We start from the raw sequence: 17003 nt of genomic DNA, 5'->3' as shown, positions 1-17003 counted from the left end.
TATCTAGGATACAATGGTATGAGCATGTCGTGGGCGTCTATTGCTGCTTCTCTGCCGGTTTCTCGCTCTGCTTGCTGCTGTTATCATCCGCACCCTCGATGTGCGGGACTTCTTTGACATGCTTCGCCGCGCCAGCTGCCTTGCCTCGGACACGCAGGAAGTAGTAAAGGAAGAACAAGGCAAAGATGTTGAAGAAGATGTAGATAAAGAGGATGCCGACATTTCTGGCCCTGTGCGAATACGAATATCCGACAGTGCGCAGGTATTCGTCGCCGTATGCGTATTGACAGTATCGACAGTCTGCAGTATCGTTCGGGTTGTCGACGTAGCCAGTATTGGCTGCGATGAAGGGATCGAGGAATGCTGAGCACGATTGTCCGCCGGGTGGCGACACAATAGAAAATTGCTCGTCCGTGCACACGATCCGTTGACCATTGCCGATTGCGGAAGACCTGTGCAACAGATCCTGGAGTCAGTAGACGGTCAGAACGTCAGGAACAGCAAGACTTGCAGGAGCGAATCGACGATATATGTGAAGGTAGCAACCTTGGGCATCCATGCGGCCCAGAAGTGTGGCATGAGTGCAGTTGGTTGTAAGACGCCGCACTGCGAAAGACCGCGATGTTTAGCTTAACGCGCAAGGTTTTGGTGCGACAGGCAGGCTTACGAAGATTAGAGTGAATGAAAACCTGTGGAAGTATAGCAAAGTCAGCTCAGACTCAATAAACATGACAGAGTAGAGACTGACAAGGTAGAGAAAAGTATCGACGCGATTTCACCATTGGATGCGAAGGAAGCGACTGCCATTGCAAAGCTGCTCCAGTAGATGGTAAACTGTGCTCAAGGCTCGGTCAGTGACTGTCAAGGTTGCAGACAGAGCAGCGCTGACCAATTCGTAAATCGCAAACGCATAGAACGCGTCTCGTGGTCGACCATTGTAAAGTGCGACGGAAGGAGCCCAGATGGCAAAGTAGAGCGCGCCGCCGAAGAGATTGAAAGGCGTCTCTGTGAGGAGCGGGACCAGCGCAGAGATGACCCAGGAGTACATTCGCGAGGGTTGCTCGCGAACTTCGTAAAGCGCGCGCGCTTCGATGAACCGAGGCTGGAGCTGCTGCGCCAAACTTGTACTGACAACGATTGCCATGAATACCTGTGAGGATATGTAAGCTAAGCCTGTCAACAGCAAAGAACAGGACGCACGCCGAAGAGCTTAATCTGGAGACCTGAAGTTGAATCATTGGCTTTGAAGAAAGTGAATCCGATCCAGAGCGACGAAATGACATTGAGTCCAATCTTTGAGGCAATGTATGTAGTATCGCGCCAGTAGCTTTGGAAAGATCGGCGAGTGACGACTGCCAATTGCGTAGCAAAGGAAGCTGAGTAAGTCTTGTTTGCCTCGGCGTCGTCTTCATCGCTGTGGTTACCCGTGTATTCTTGATGAAGCTGCTCGACTTCATCCTTTGCCGTCTGAGCCTCGGGTGATTCATTCCAGAGCTGAGCCCAATCGTATGACGTCTTTGCAGTCGCGCCAGCGCCAATTTGTTCGAGCATCCATTCGGCAGGGTTGGCGCGCTCTGGACATTTTTCGCCAGATTGGCGAGAGAAGTAGTCGATCATCGTGCGAGAGCCCTTGCCGAGATTGCCAAAGTAAACAGTCTTACCACCCTTTTTGAGCAGCAGCAATCGATCGAAGTGCGACAAAAGTTCGCCCGATGGCTGATGAATCGTGCACAGAATTGCTTGACCGTGATCGGCGAGCTTGCGCAGCAGTTGAACGATATTGAATGCAGAGATAGAGTCGAGACCAGAAGTAGGCTCATCCAAGAAGAGCAACAAGGTCGGCTTGGCAGCAAGCTCGACACCGACAGTGAGACGCTTGCGTTGTTCGACGGACAGACCACTGCCGACCTCGCCGACAAGCGCTTCTGCGTAAGCCTCCATCTCGAGCAATTTGATGACCTCCTCGACATAGGCTAGCTTCTCTGCCTTGGGCGTAGACGCGGACTGACGAAGAAGAGCAGAGAATTGCAATGCTTCGCGGACGGTGGACGTCTGAAGATGGACATCCTGCTGTTGAGCGTAGCCACAATTCTTGGCGAAAGACTTGGGCAATGGCTGACCATTGACGAGCATATCGCCGCTGATGACACCAGTGCCGGCGCGCTGAGCAAGTACGTTGAGCAGGGTAGTCTTACCGGCACCGGACTCGCCCATGAGAGCGGTGAGCGCGCCGGGCTTAGCATAACCAGTGACGTTTGAAAGCAGACGACGCTGACCCCCTTTGACAGCAACATCGTAGTGCAGATTGCGCCAGGTGAATACGGCAGTGGGCTTGGCGATAATGTCTTCTGCTGCTGCATCGGCTTGCTTGTCTGCTTCTGCTGTGGAAGGCACCTCTGTTGTTTCGGAGTTCGACTTCTCGAGATCAATGGCCTTGCCAGTCGCGTTGACTTGCTCCTCGATGGCTTTTGGTGCGTTGCTCCGCTTGAAGAGAACGACAGCAGCGGCAGCAGCTTCATCGCGTTGGAATTCGGTACCGATGAGCTGTATGGCCAAGAAGCCGAAGTAGAAGCCGAGAATGATGCCAAAGTTTCGCCAGACATGCGAATAGGAGTACCCATAGCTCGTAGACAGATATATCTCAGCATTGACCAGACCTGTCGTGCGATCGTATCCCGGCGTGGGACAGACTTGGTTTGCCAGCGTGATTCCAGCGTAACCTGCGCCCGAAGGCACTAGCTGGGCGCAAGGAACGTTCTGAGCCAGCAGCTCATTGGCGTAGAGCGCTTCGAACGAGAACGCAATCGGATTGATCGACTCTGAGAACCAGCGGTACCATCCCAGCATACCGGGACGTGGGATAGCATATCCGACCTATTGCGCCAGATCAGCTGACACATCTCGATGACGCTGTAGGAGCACTCACAGTGACGAGGAAGAGCAGAACACTGATACCTCCAAGCATGGTCGCGACGGCTTGACTGCGACAGATAGCAGCGAGAGCGCGGAAATAGGTCGCCATCATGCAGGCTGTAACGAAGACGAAGAGGAAGAAGATGAAGAAGCGAGCAGCGCCAGGATTGAGTCCGGTCATCCAGTAAAGTACGACCACGAAACAGATTTGAATGATAGCCTTTGGCACGAGATCGACGATTGTCTGAGCGAGAGCATCTGCTGAAGGTCTTGCCATCCGGTAGCGGCGTTGCCTGACCAATATGGGACGCTGGGCGAAGCAAGACGGAATCTCGGCCATCGAAGTGAGCGATGAGAACAGGATAGCGAAGAAGATGACACCGCCGCGCGAGAAGAAGCCTTGAGTAGTGCGAGGAATAGAATAGAAAGTACTGCCGATGATGAGAGCTTGGAAGATAAAGACGAAAGCTTGAATCATTGTTGTTGCAAAGTCACCCAGGAGCAATTGCCAGCGACGACGAATGGCAAGACCAAGTTGTGCTTTGTATGAGATATTGTAAGACGATTGGCCGCGGACGTGCTTCATCTTTTCCTGCTTGGCACTGGCCTTGAAGTCATTGTTGCGTTCGTCAGAGAAGCCAGCTTTTGCATCTTCGATGAGCTTGCGTTCGCTGGTGTAGATCTCGCTTTGTTTGAAAGCGGTGGCAAGCTCATCAGCAGTCTTCGGCACATTCGGGACGTCCTTGCTGATGAGACGAGCGCGTTCATCTGTGACGGAAACTAGGAAGTCGGCAGTCGTCTGACGATCATGGGGCAGATAACCGAGCGACTCGAAGTAGGCTGAAGCTTGCGTTGCCGGGCCAAAGTAGATCATGCGACCGCTATGAATGACGCAGACTTTGTCAAAGAGGTCGTAGAGCTGCTCGCCGCATTGGTAAAGCGAAGCAACCGTGACCGTGCGAGACAGATCGGTTGCGACACGCAGCGAGCGAATGTACTCGAGTGAGGTGGAAGAGTCTAGACCACGAGTCGAATTGTCATGACAAGAGATCTTGGCGCGTGTTGTCAACTATAACATACGTAAGCTTCAATCGTTCAGGCAGACGGGCGGGCGCACCACTTCTGCAATGCTGACTCTCTTGCGTTCGCCTGCTCACAGCTTCAGCTCAGGCCTCAGAGGAGTCGTTGTGACTCACCGCCGGAAACACCACGAACGTAATCGTTGCCGACCTTGGTGTTGATCACATGACGAAGGCCGAAGAGCGTCAGCAGGACGTTGACCGTCGTCTTTGTGTAGCCCGCGCGCGACATGCCTTCCGAGCGAGCATGCACAGCTGGGGCTCTTGCATGGGCAGCAAAGCCGAGAGTCTCGCCGACAGTAAGCAGAGGGAAGTGAATGTCATCCTCGGGCAAATAGGCGAGCTCGCCACCGAAGCGCTTTTCCATGATCTCTGGAGTGACGCCATCGTATGTCCGGAAACCTTGCACAGATGTGAACGAGTCTGTATAATTGGCAAGCGTTTTAAGCAAGCTCGATCTGCGAGCAAGTCATGAGCACGCGCGACGTGTCACGCAAACAGGCAGCTTACGATCCCGAGCCTGGTCTACCGAGGACAAGCATCATCTGACCAGGACGGAGATCGCCAGAGAAGCCTTGCAGAATCGTCTTCTTTGGTGGATGACGGATGCTAGCGATTGTTTGCGGGATTCGGGTGATGCCTGTGAAAAGATCGCTCAAGCTGCTGCCATAGTCTGCGCCACTACCGACGCCTTCAACGACGAGATCTGCCCAGACAAGACCGGTTGTGCGGCGCTTGACACCACTGGCATCATGCTTGTCCAGTATCTTGGAGAGGAATTCATGCAGGTCGAAATCCTCGCTCTCAGGATCGGGCATCGCGCTTGTTGTTCTATCGATTTCATTGGATATCTGACGACGAAGCTCTTTGAACTCGGGGTTGGTGGTATCGAAGTAGCTTCTTGTGCGTTCAGCGGGTGTGAAGTACGGTGTCGGCTCGCCTGCTTTGCGAGCTGCGCCAGCCGCCGGAGTTTTGTGATTATTTGAGTCGTTGATGGGACTGACTTGATCGAGGCCATTGTCCAACTGTATGCGCGTCTCCGAGGAGCCGCTACTATGAGCCATTGTGTTCGTGTCGATGTGCAGGCTATGCGAAGGTGACGAAATGTCTGCTTGGCGTTACGAGTCGATGTCGGGTTGAGCACTGACCGTCGGCGATATCTACCCGTCTGCTCGCTGCCGACTCGACTGGCTACGATCCGAATCTGTCGATGAGCCGCCTGCCTTCTTGTACGTTTGACAAGACCAGCTCAGTTTGTCAGTGCTCCGAATCCTGGGCGACCCTTTTGTGACAAACGCGGCGGCCCCATGCCGAAAGTTCGGGCGCAGATAACAGAGTTGAGATTTGTCAACGGAGTTTGTCAGCAAGCCCGGCGCCGAAGGGCGTCAAGCCTGTGACATAACGGGACAGGATGGCTTCCAGCTGGACAGAAGCTTGGCAATGATATACGTCACCAGATCTTCCTTACGAGCGCGGAGAAGATCGCGGAAGATGCTCATGGGCAGTGACATGATATCAAATATGCACCCTTTGTTGTATCTTGGCAAGGCCGCATGATCACCGCGGCACACACAGCCAAGGAGTGAGGCAGCGCGTAGTGAGTGTGCAATGGGGACAACAGTGCACTACAAATACGGTCTCGCGTGCCTACGACTACCCAGTGAGATTGATGCCAATCTTTGCAGGCCGCCTCGGCTGCTCAGGTGGAGGCTGCAATGATTCGGCAGCGATAGGAGCATGCCGGGCTTGTAAGGGTGAGCGCTACTTGGCGACAACGCTAATCCAGACCGCGCTGGGTCCGCGCGTTTCAAGTGGTCAGCTGTGAATGGGCAGTGTCCTGGTCAGACTAATCACGAGCGACGGATGAGTATCTCACAAGTCTGTCACGCGTCCACCGTAGCTCCAGTCTCTGGCATTCTGTAGGAAAGGCTCCCTCTTGGGTCCGCCCACTTCGCCGGTCTGAGGATTCACTTCGCCCTCAAAAAGTGGCTTTGGCTTCTTGCGCAGATCGGGATGATGGACTTCAGTCTCATCGACGATGCCTTGACTTTCGATGTTGGCAGCATTGGCGGCGTCAGACGAGAAAGGTGCATAGGCCTGCTTTTGCAGTTCCTCAAACTCGCGCTGCTCTGCTGCGGGTAGACTGGGTGGTGAAGGTCGATCGATGAGGGTAGCGTTGCGCTTGGCTTTGGCTGCTCTCGCTTTGAGTATCTCTAGCTTTGCCGCCGCGTCATCCTCCTGCCATCTACTCGTCGTCGTTGCGAAGGTCGATCGAGATGGTCTTGCTGTCGACAAAGTCCGCGGGAGTGCTGCTCTGCATGTGCATGTGATAAGCCTGAACGACATGGCTGCAAAGCTTGATGTCGGAAACCTCGAAGATCGGCTGGACTCGATCGGACAAAAGGAGTTTAACCCCGCTCCGCGCCGCGCTGACGAAGCCCCTTCGCGCGAGCTCGGCCTTCGAGCAGCTTCGCACAGCAAGATCGACGTGGCCTGATTCGAGGAGATATATCATCATCATCACTCGGACTGGTCCACCTCCATCGCTCCTGATCCGATAAGGTGCGACAGAAGCCAACACGGCCAGCATGGATCCTATAGGGGATCATGACTCGCCAACACCCTCATCGCCCTCGCTGACTCATTCGCTCTCGCGCCAAGGCTCAGAGGACTCATCTTGGCCTCGCTCGCCCAATGTAGCACCTCAGAATCAGTCAACGCTGGATGAGCAAGATGATGAGATGATGGCGATCGCCGCCTCCGAGCTCCAGGGCGACAAACCTCAGACGAATGCCTACCTTGCTAACACTGCCGATGAGGAGGAGGACTACGCCAAGTACCTCAACCTTGACCTGGCCATGACGAGCCCGATGCCCTTGTCAGCGTCCTCGCTCGTTCCCCCTCGATCGGCTACGCCCAATGCGATGTCTAATCTGCTCAAGTGGGTCACATCTGGATCAATCTGTTACTGTGCAGGGCTGACTGACTCCCCGCAGATACTACATGGAGGGTACAGGCAAGGGAGTGCCCGTCAACACCGACGCATACTCTCCTGCCGATCTGCAACGTATCCATGCTTTGGCTCAGGAGACTACCTCGCGCTTTGCCCTGCTCGAACAAGCCTCGCGCAACACATCATCCGAAGATGCCTCGTCGGACGAATATCCTTTCTCCACTGGCGCACTCAACGCTATCCAAAGTCAGACAGACAGTCTCATGACTGAGCTTTCTGCTGCGTCGAGCGCAACGATCGACCCTACGCTCGTCTCTGACGCTATCCATCCCGACATGATGGAGCAAGGATCCACATCAGCTGTCATCAAGTCCGAGGAGACTGAGCCACTCGCTATGCCAGCACGCACGCGCACCACAGCGCGCCGAAATGCACGGTCTGCGAGTGTCAGAGAAGCATCAGAGTCGCCCGCTCCACCGAGGTCATCAAGCCGACCCAGACGTGCTAATGGCGCACCCGTGCCAGGCTCGGTCGCTGCTCTCACCATCCCTGCCAGCAAACCTACTCCGCCCATCGTACTACCTGCCAAGCGTACTGCCGCTTCGACTTCGGGCTCTACGGGTCACCTGCCCCATATCGTGATCCCTGCGCCCGACTATGTTGACAAACCGTCAGCGGAAGAATATCAGCAGCTCAATTCAAAGTACGTTCATCTGTCTGATCTCGAATACGTCCCGTCCCATCGAGTCCCACACTACAAGCATGGTTGCGATGCTGACGCTGCTTCGCTGCAGGGAGAAGCGTCAGATGCGGAATAAAATCTCTGCTCGTAATTTCCGTCATCGCAGGAAAGAGTACATCACTCAGCTCGAAGAAGAGATTGCCGATCGGGACGAGATCATCAGTGATCTTCAAGCAGAGATGTCTGGTCTCAAATTGGCCAACACAGAGCTCAAGTCTGAAGTCGGCATGTTGAAGGACAAGTGGGACAGCGTCCTGACCAGATTGGCCCAAGGCGGCTTTGCACAAGCTGCAACCTCCACATCCGGCTCGTCTGCTTCAGCAACGGTGTCTGCTTCGACAAGCCCGTCATCAGTAGCGTCCTCGGACTACGCCTCTGTCAAAGCGGAGCATAACTTCACGGCTTCTGCGCGCCCTGAGGAATCTATTGACTCCTCAACGCAAATGAACGCTCAGCCAGAAACACCGCAAGCATCTACGTCCGCGAATGCAGCAGCTCGGCGGCCGCAACGGATTGCCAAGCCAAACCTGTCAAAGGATCTCTCGCATGCAGGTTCAGCATGGGGTCCAGGCGGCTTTGCGCCATTCCACAGCAATCTCAACGTTCATCGTACCATGCTGCCAACGCTGGATCTGAGCACGCGACTGTCTGGCAAGCTTTCAGAATGGAACAGCAATCTCAAGCTGCCTTCTGCCGATGCCGATTCTCTATATGCTGACAAGCCAGCGCAAGAAAACATGAACCCCGCGCTGAATGGCAAATCTCGCGAAGACTTTGCTGCGTTCACGCAGCATTTGCGCTCGCTGCCCGGCGCGGGCCGATATGATACTCGAGCAGACTTCATGGCTGGCAATCCTCTCCATCTCGATCCTTTGAGACTCAAGGAATATCGCTCACAGCTCTACGGCAAAGTCTCGAATAACGCATCAGGCTTGCTTGCATCGCCTCTGCCTGCCGGTCTCAAACCAGCTTATCTCACTGGCTCTAGCGCAGCATTGCTAGACGAAGTCAGCAAGCCGACCAAAGAAGATCCCCAAGACGTCGCTCGCGTAGCTGGTCTAGCGAAGTGCGCTCTGGTCAATAGACTCGGCATGGCTTTCTGCGATGCTTTCAAGGGTCCTGCAGCGGGCGAGAAACTCGCGAGCGTGCTCTCTGGCAAAGCCAAGCTCATCGTTGCACCGACCGATCCTGCGGATGCTCTTAACGATCGGCTCAATGGCCTCAGTCTCACGAGCAATGCCAATACTTCCAGGCCAGGCTCGCCATCTGGCGTGTGCTCCTTCCAAGCGATGCAGGGGATGTGGCAGAAATGATGACGACGCTTCGATTTTTCGCCTCACTCGAATATGACACTTGTAGAAACATACGAATGCAGATAGCTTTGACGTTGCCGTGTCATAGCATGCGAGTATTTGAATGGGTAGGCATCGGGCGTGCGAATCTCTTGCTCGTTTTGGGCTCTTCGGCCAGTTTCGGTGCTTGCCAGTTGAAGCGATGGCTTGCTTTTGAGGTTGCAGGCATGGCAATGTTTGTGAGTCGCGAATGTGACTGAAGTGGCATGCGCTCGATATGCGTCTCTTGTATGGGCTTCTCGTGCACACGATAAGGCGTGGGCCTGTGAGTTTGCTCGTGCTCAATTGACGAGCGACGAGAGTGAGTTAGCTCGAATGTATGACCGGCCGCTGGACTCGTTCCTGAAGAGGTCGCGAGCAGATCAGGATTGGCACGAGGACCGATACTGGCCCGCATGCGATCATATTTGGACTAGCGTCAATGGTCAGTGTCTAGCTGCTCAGACGGCTCGAGCTTACTTGGAGGGAATGCTGCTGGCGTTGACTGCCACGAAGCGTCGTCTGGAGATCTCGCTGCTGCTGACGTGTCATGTCCAGCTCTCGTTGTGCATCTGCAAAGTCAATATTAGCCTTCGCTGGCTCGTGTGGACGTCTTGCCATCGAGACGGTTGCGAAGGCCTGTACAAGTATCAGGCTGTATTCGTCGATGTGAAAGAACTTACGGTCGAGCTCCTGATTAGCACGTTGAGTGATATTAAGATTATCTTGCTCGAGGATCGTTGCGTGCTGCTGCGCACGTCAGTTCAGCGAAGCGATGTGCAGGCGCCTGACTTCTTGTGAATGCTTCAGAAGCATCTCTTGGAATATTTTCTCTTGTCCTTGCTGGTACGTCCTGCAGAAGCATCAATCGGACGATGCCCTGTCTCTTTTGGGCGCCACTTGCCAGAAATTGAGAGCACGGGAGACAATATCGACGATGATGCTCGGCGACAGCCCGGCGAGGACCGTGTTGCGAAACTCGGTGGACGGATTGAGCGAAAAGTAGAGCATATCGTCACTGCTGTCGCTGTCAGATCAGACGTACCCGCCGCGTGCGCGACTGAACTCGTGCGGCAAGTGAGTCTCGCAAGCTGGACACAGGCGCTCCGGAGTGAAGAGTGTGTTGGCACATGCAACACAGAATACATCTGTGCGCTTCTCAGCTGAGACTATGCGCTAGACGTAGGCGGATCCGTACGAGAGCAGCTAGTGGAGACGCCCTTGCCTTCGAGTGATAAGATCTTGCGGCACTTGAGATGATTGCATCGAAGCTCGTTGAGATCCATGTGAACTTCCTGGGCGCCGTACGAGGGATGCGAAGCTGCTGAGAGACGTGGGAACAGCCAACGAGCAGATGCTACATCAGCGCTGCTGATCGGCGCGACAGGGCGGCGCCAGCTGGTCGGATTTTATGCGGGGGCCGAGCCAGAGTCGACAATCAAAACGCGCGCTTTGCCTCGAGTGAGGTGTTCAAAGGGTAGCCCGAGCCATACCATCAGGGCACGTAGCTAGCTCTTGCGGGCCCTGCAGTGTCTGCGCGTGCCCGGAAGGCGCTACAGACGTACTCGAAACGCGCTGTTGCCTGCCGACGGCGACATTCGAGCGTGTTGTGCGCGAGTCTATCTGCTCGCGTTCTGGCAACGCTCCCAGCAGCTAAGACAGCAGCAGCTCGGGGCAGCCTTGCGAACCAGTCAGGCTGACCATCGAAGCTTGCCAAGCCTATCGAAGGGTCCAATAGGCAAGGCCCCCGCCTCGACATCTGCGTAGCACCCACGCGAATTCGACTGCTCGCCGACTCTCACACGACCCGCGTGCGACTCTGTAGCCTGTCAGGTCGAGTGATCTTGCATCTATAGAGCAACAGAATAGAAATCGATTCGGTCAAATTTGCTAGCGCCCGCTTGACCGCGCTATCATGACATCGCATGCAGCGAATCAACAACCCCTGGCGCCCAACGGCGGCCCTTCTTCCGGCATGCAAGCGCCTCCGGAGCAACCCCAGCCGGATACACAGCCGGACATGCAGAGCAGTCATATGCTAAAGACAGGCAGGCGAGGGAATCCGTTCTGCAAGGTGCGCACACAGTTGTTCGTTCTGATGGAAAACCTCCTGACGGTCAGCTTGCAGGATACGCACGACCTTTTCGCGACGTTGATGGTCTCGCTCGAGCTCAAGAACAACTCTCGCTTCTTCAAGACGTATCCAAATTCGTTCACAACAGACGACGCGGCCGCCAATCTTGCGTCTCTGCGGTTTTCGCAGAGCAATCGCACGACAGATCCCAATGACGCCTCCCGAATCGTGACGACAACAACCACGACGACATTCACAATGTCAAGGGAGATTGCGAAAGGGATGTGCCAGCATTTCATGGACGCTCGCCTGATTCAGAACGCCGTCGATGCCGAGCTGAGCGCGTTCAAGGAGCGTGGCATCTACCAGATCACACCGAAAGGGCTGCACATCCTGGAGCGATTCATCACAAAGAATGGCATATCCGCGGATGGGCTCGTCCACGTCTTCACAAGTCAGCCCATCTGTATGAAGCTACTCCACCTTGAGCGACGCCAGAGCGACGACGAGATCCATGTGTCGCGCGTGATTGTGGAAGCAGTCTTCAGGCGCTTCTCCGGTGGTCGACATCCAAATTATATGATAGATCAGCTTGACCCAAGTAGACCGCCGAACAGCACCAAAAGCTGGACAGAGACCACCAAGCAGCAACAAGAGTTGTTCGATCGGTCGGGCGGCGTGGAGTTCCAAGACTTGACTGAGAAGTTCACCTCTGGCGATAGAGTTGTCGTCAAGCACGTCTTCAATTCCGTCGACGCGGTAGAATGGCTCGGCGACTTTACCACAGTGTGCTGCCGAGAGGAGGCCGCGGACCTGCTTGCTCATTTTGTTCGATATGGCTACATAAGCCTGTTCAGCGATAAGTCCAAATCAACAGATCGCGTCATGCTGACCGAAGTGCTTGCTAATCCTGGCACTGCGAACCATCAGCGAGCGCAATTCAAATGGGGCGTCAAAGTCTTCTACAGAGTCACAGATGAGGGCAAAGCAGTCGCTGCAGGCAGTGTGACTACTCTGGCCGCTGCTCGCCCTGCCATGCCACGAGACCCGAGCCACGAGAAAGCGCCCGAGCAACCACTACGAGGCGCACTGCCGCTGAATACTGATAAAGCCAACGACAAAGCAGTCTATGGCAATACCGCGCTCACCGAAGCGCTCGACAGTCAGCTCATCAGCGGCAACCTCATCGACCTCTTCCGCGGCGACGCATCTGAACCAGTGACAAATTGGGCGAAAGAGCCGCATTCTTCCACCGCGCGGCTAACCGCGATATTAGAACAACCTGCCCTTAGAGCCCTCTTCAGGGACTATCTACGGAGCTCGTATTGCGAGGAGAACCTAGGCTTCTGGCTAGACGTTGCCGATTTCAGAAGAAGGTTTTCCACAACATCTTCTGCTATCGGCGGCAGACCAGGCGTCAAGGCGGAAAAGAGCACCAGCAATGTCACTGCTTCGTCCGCGATGGAAGTGCACCAGCAAGCACTCGTTAGTGCGGCAATGAACATCTATGACACCTATCTCGCGCCTGCTTCGCCAAGCGAGCTGAACATAGATCACAATCTGCGCGGCGACGTCGTCACGTTCGTCCAGAAGATTCAACAAGATAGCGGAGCACCCAAGCGTCATAGCGACGCTACAGATGCGACAGCGGATGGTAACAATGCCACTTCTGACTTGCCAGGCGTCGCATTGCGGGCAAGTCAAGTCCAGACGCTTCTGCGTCACTATGAAAGGATACAAGGCCACATCTTCCGCCTTCTCGCAACGGACCAGGTACGTCTCGTTGAGGCAAGGATTCCCGCGGATTCTGACAGACTGTATGCAGGTGCCAAAGTTCATCCGGACGCCCAAGTTCCTAGAGATCTTGGCAGCATCCGACGCGCAAAGGGGTGGAAGCCAGGTGGCATGAGAATTTCGCAACGCTTGCATTTGTAATCAGGCTGTCTCTATGGATTCCGTCTATCACGAGCTTGCTGCTTCCGCGATGAGCAGAACGAGCTTGTGCTCGAGCAGGGAGGTCACGCGGAGGAGCGCGATACCATCTGCTAGCACGCCAAGCAGCGAGATCTCTGTCGAGAAGTTATACGACATCGTGGAATCTGCTTCGATCTTGGACTTCTGATTGCGAGAAAGTCGAGGGGCGGAGAGGCGGACTTCTTGAACCTCCAGCGAAGTATCGCCAAAGGCTGCAAAGATATGCAAGTCTCGAGTACCCTTGTTTGCGTCAAGCGTAATGACCTGACTTAGACCTTGGCTGTCCCAATCCAGGGCAGTACGCCCTTGTATGGTAGCAGGTTTGAGCGGCCTGATCGAGCCTGCAAACGCGGTATCGTCGAATGGAAAGGGGTCAGCAGCAATGACAGTCCTATTGCCTTTGCTGAAAGCGAGCAGACTGGGGCGGCCGTAGGCAATATGTATCAGCGGGCACCACAGCTTGCGCTTGCCGGGCGAGTGACTGCTCGAGACAGATGAGACGGAGCCATGACTGCCGTTGCTCGAGCTACGATCTCGTCCAGAGCCTAGGGTGAGCTCACGAACGGCGCCATCTAGCAGGCGAATTGCGACCGAACGAGACTTGAGCGTGACATAAGCTGCTAGTTGAGTACGACTGGCGTAATCGGCAGAAAGACCCTGCTCGAAGAGATCATTGCGTGCCTCAATGATGGTGGCACTGGTCGGCGTATTGTGTACTGCAAGACAGGCAATTGACTCGAAGCATCTATCCGTATGCGTTATGGATTCGTAAACGTCCAGCGTAGACTTCGTTGCTATCGAAAGATACAGTCGCCCGCCGGGATAAGTTGTGACGTCAAAGAACAGTATCTTGCCCTCGCCATATGACGGCTCGACGACATCGATGAAACTTTGAGCCCATTCTTGATCTGATCGCAGCGGTCGCGCTCTTTCGTATTTCTCGTCCGGCATGTCGTTCGATGTAGCAGGTGGACACATGAGGAGTGATCGTCGCTTGCCGAGATTGAGAGACCGCCTTGAAAGCAAAGGTCCTTCTTGCTCATCGATGGCGTCTGGTCTGATGGCTGTGGCTGCAAACATCTTTCGAAGAGCGGTGAGTCCGTCTGGCATGCTCTGTCGGTTAAGACGCTTCGATTGTGCTTTGACGGCAGTGGAAGCAGAGGACGTGGTCCGCCATCGAACGAGGTTCAGGATCGATGCGAGCGGCCACTGTGGGGGCAGACTGAGCCAGGCTTGAGGCTCAGAAGAGCTACGTACCATCCTCAGCGATCGAGTCGGGCCCTCGTCGACGAGGCCAAGGACGATCCCTCGCTCGCTGCCCGGCTCTTCCCAGACGAACAACTGAGTCACGCCTAGATCCTCTAATCTGGACCGAGCAGACCAACGTCAGCTTGCAGGCTGACGCAAAGAGGACGCACTTGCATCATGACGGCGTTGGCATCCTCCAGATTGACTTGGTCGCTGCGCTCGTTGAGTGACAATCTGGGCGCCAAGTCAAGCGCATAGAGACCCTCGTTCGTGCCGATGAGGATATAGCGAGGCAGGCTCTCGACAGCATCTTGCTCTGTCCTCACGTCGACTGTGACGGGCAGGGCAGCGCTACAGAGCGGTGTGCTCTCTATGCCGAGCGAGACGAATCGAGAGCCAATGCTTGCCAAAGCCGTATGCCGGGTCAGTCTGGTCTTGCAAGACGGGTGGACGAACAGCCTGGGAGGATCATCGTAGGCCGTTCGGATGCTAGAGAGTTGCTCGGTCGATGACAAAGGCAGCGAGGCTCCCACTGGTCGAGCTCGCCTCGGAGGCGGTGCAGATTGATCGATGTATCTCTCGCCTGCTCGCTTGGCTACCCAGTCCCTCCATCGATGGAAGCGAGAGTCTGGCGGCTCGATGGCCTGCAGCTCGCCGTACGTCGGCGGGTTTCTTGCGTCGTGCTCTGTCGTCAAGTGAGCCGCCTTTGCAGAGAATGGCTGAGCCAAAGGGCTAGCAGTACGCTCGAGCGGCTCATCGTCGAAGGGCCAGTCGATGGCGGTCTCTACGGGTGCGATCTCTAAGAAGTCCATGGGAGCGGTGCCAAAGGCGAGGTAAGAGACAGCGCGTCGAATCTCGGCGCTAGGCAACAGGATAAAGCTTGGCGACGTGCTCGATCAGCGAGGCGATCGACGGATGGGCATTCATGCGAAGTGCATCGCTCTTCGGCAGGCCATCGACGGTCATATGCGCTACCGTGCGATGGAACAAACCAGTATTGAAGCCTGTCGTGACGGCCAGCTCGACGAAGCGCTGCGTTGCGAGTGAGCCTTGTATAAATCGTCAGCATTGTTACACACATTGATGCCGTGCCCTGGCGTAGACTTGTAGCCTGCGAACAGACAAGGATTGGACATGAGTCCCCGAGCAGCCATGACAGCATCTGCGCCGGTCTGCTCGAGCGTTCGTCGCGCGTCGTCAAGACAGAAGATGTCACCATTGGCAACGACGGGCACGCCGAGCTTTCTCCCAACTTGAACAGCATGTTGGATGCCGCTCAGATTGACAGGGACCGAGTCTGAGGGCTGATTGCGGGTCCGTCCGTGAACGGTGATGAGCTCTGCGCCTGCTTCGACAGCAGTCGTCATGAGCTGCGCTGTCAATCTGTGCCTCTTTCAGCTGGAGCCTCGTCCGATGAAGCGTACATACTGTGGATCTGTGTCGATGCGAATCTTGATATGCACAGGGAAGTCTTCGCCCAGGCGGAGCTTGACACCTCGAATGAGATTTCTGACTTTGTCTGGCTGGCGCAAGAGGTATGAGCCAATACATTCCTGTGCACCTCGTGAGCCCCAAGCTCTGTTCCCAGCTGCAGCTGGAGTGCGAACCTTGTAGGCCCAAGACTGAGGACAACCGCAGTTGATATCGATGGCATCGACATGACCGGCGACAAGTTCTGCAGCATCTGCCAACGCGACCGGTTCACTCGCGGCGAACTGGATGACCATGCAGCCTTGCACCAGATGATCCGCGTCGGCTACCATTGCGTCCCCTGGTACTGCCTCGCCCATCATCTCCAGCCGTGTGCGTGCAGTCTCGGACAGACAGGATATCCTCCTGCCCTTTGCTCGAAATAATCCTCGTTCGTCTGGGCGTACCGTGAAATCGCTATCTCTTGCCGTAGCAGAGAGTCCAAACTGTGTTGCGACTCAGCACGAAAGCTTGTGAGTCGGAGTGGGCTAACTTCTTGAGCCAATATCATGGGCGTATGAGTGATGTGGGCTCCGTATTCCTGAGCGAGCATCCGAAAGGGCAGCTTGGAGTATCGAACCATTGGCGCCGCGATGCCGATATGATCATAGCTCTTGACGAGTTCGGCTGGTCGCAAGCGTCGAACGGGCAGCGAATCGCCCGTCATCGAGTTGCAAAGGATCATCGTTGTCACGCCATCGATGCAGATTGACCACGCGACTCATCGACTCCTCAGGATTTCCAGCGCCTTGGACCTTCGTGACGCAAGCATACTTCGGCACCGAATCCTCTCAGGCATGCGATCCGCTCTCTGAAAATGATTGCAAGGCTTCCAAGTACACGACTGTAGCGCAAGAACAAAAACGTCAGAGCCACGAATGATCGATTGTCGCATCGTTGGCAATATTACAGGCAACCACATTGTTCCAAGCTACCCGCACGACCATACATTTCCACGGCTCTGCGACACAGCATGCTCTGCGATGGCGCAGGTTTGGAGATCCGGTGTCGCTCAGCGCTTGGACCTTTCGCTGGCGCCTTTGTCGCGTCCGCAGCGATGTGGATGCACGCGCCTTCTTGATGAGCTCGTGAACGCTCCGGCATGATGTGACCTTACCCTTCCCAGCAGTCACAGCCCGACGTGGAATGGTCACTTGATCTTGAGATACTCGTTATAAACCTCGCTTGCTTTTCGACTGTACCCTCACATCACTCGAGC

General features: G+C 55.2%; 8 protein-coding genes across 8 annotated transcripts; 3 read left to right on the top strand and 5 right to left on the bottom strand.

Annotated features, from left to right (window-relative positions):
• Positions 1–18: 18 nt before the first annotated feature.
• L969DRAFT_87260 (uncharacterized protein) lies at positions 19–5395 on the bottom strand. Its single transcript, XM_014712442.1, has 10 exons — positions 4503–5395; positions 4110–4450; positions 4031–4062; positions 2927–3982; positions 1201–2874; positions 890–1150; positions 749–834; positions 668–689; positions 512–606; positions 19–452 (listed from the first exon to the last, which is right to left on the bottom strand). Exons 1-10 carry the CDS (start codon positions 5054–5056, stop codon positions 38–40), a joined length of 4536 nt encoding a protein of 1511 aa, XP_014567928.1. The 5' UTR covers positions 5057–5395; the 3' UTR covers positions 19–37.
• L969DRAFT_94383 (uncharacterized protein) lies at positions 5300–5817 on the top strand (the record flags this gene model as incomplete). The annotated part of the gene is made up of 2 exons (XM_014712441.1): positions 5300–5347; positions 5614–5817. The coding sequence occupies 2 exons, from the start codon at positions 5300–5302 to the stop codon at positions 5815–5817; spliced, it is 252 nt and encodes an 83-aa protein (XP_014567927.1).
• A 47-nt stretch (positions 5818–5864) lies between these two features.
• L969DRAFT_17234 (uncharacterized protein) lies at positions 5865–6338 on the bottom strand (the record flags this gene model as incomplete). Its single annotated transcript, XM_014712241.1, has 1 exon — positions 5865–6338. The coding sequence occupies one exon, from the start codon at positions 6336–6338 to the stop codon at positions 5865–5867; it is 474 nt and encodes a 157-aa protein (XP_014567727.1).
• A 242-nt stretch (positions 6339–6580) lies between these two features.
• Positions 6581–9000, top strand: L969DRAFT_48485 (uncharacterized protein; the record flags this gene model as incomplete). Its single annotated transcript, XM_014712440.1, has 3 exons — positions 6581–6933; positions 6989–7648; positions 7740–9000. The coding sequence occupies 3 exons, from the start codon at positions 6581–6583 to the stop codon at positions 8998–9000; spliced, it is 2274 nt and encodes a 757-aa protein (XP_014567926.1).
• Positions 9001–9023: 23 nt separating this feature from the next.
• Positions 9024–10777, bottom strand: L969DRAFT_94381 (uncharacterized protein; the record flags this gene model as incomplete). Its single annotated transcript, XM_014712439.1, has 9 exons — positions 9024–9145; positions 9364–9451; positions 9499–9590; positions 9702–9765; positions 9811–9871; positions 9923–10036; positions 10085–10166; positions 10217–10416; positions 10584–10777. 9 exons carry the CDS (start codon positions 10775–10777, stop codon positions 9024–9026), a joined length of 1017 nt encoding a protein of 338 aa, XP_014567925.1.
• Positions 10778–10933: 156 nt separating this feature from the next.
• L969DRAFT_94380 (uncharacterized protein) lies at positions 10934–13001 on the top strand (the record flags this gene model as incomplete). The annotated part of the gene is made up of 3 exons (XM_014712438.1): positions 10934–11092; positions 11147–12865; positions 12918–13001. The coding sequence occupies 3 exons, from the start codon at positions 10934–10936 to the stop codon at positions 12999–13001; spliced, it is 1962 nt and encodes a 653-aa protein (XP_014567924.1).
• Positions 13002–13040: 39 nt separating this feature from the next.
• Positions 13041–15302, bottom strand: L969DRAFT_437172 (uncharacterized protein). Its single transcript, XM_014712437.1, has 3 exons — positions 14489–15302; positions 14324–14432; positions 13041–14275 (listed from the first exon to the last, which is right to left on the bottom strand). The coding sequence occupies exons 1-3, from the start codon at positions 15124–15126 to the stop codon at positions 13055–13057; spliced, it is 1968 nt and encodes a 655-aa protein (XP_014567923.1). The 5' UTR covers positions 15127–15302; the 3' UTR covers positions 13041–13054.
• On the bottom strand, positions 15176–16469 carry L969DRAFT_94378 (uncharacterized protein; the record flags this gene model as incomplete). Its single annotated transcript, XM_014712436.1, has 5 exons — positions 15176–15346; positions 15394–15697; positions 15743–15867; positions 15922–16230; positions 16278–16469. 5 exons carry the CDS (start codon positions 16467–16469, stop codon positions 15176–15178), a joined length of 1101 nt encoding a protein of 366 aa, XP_014567922.1.
• Positions 16470–17003: the final 534 nt, after the last annotated feature.

The sequence above is a fragment of the Mixia osmundae genome, assembly GCF_000708205.1.
Source record: "Mixia osmundae IAM 14324 unplaced genomic scaffold scaffold_5, whole genome shotgun sequence".
NCBI lineage: Eukaryota > Fungi > Basidiomycota > Mixiomycetes > Mixiales > Mixiaceae > Mixia > Mixia osmundae.
Note: the sequence above shows the minus strand (reverse complement) of the source record. Positions and strands in the feature narration are given on the sequence as shown.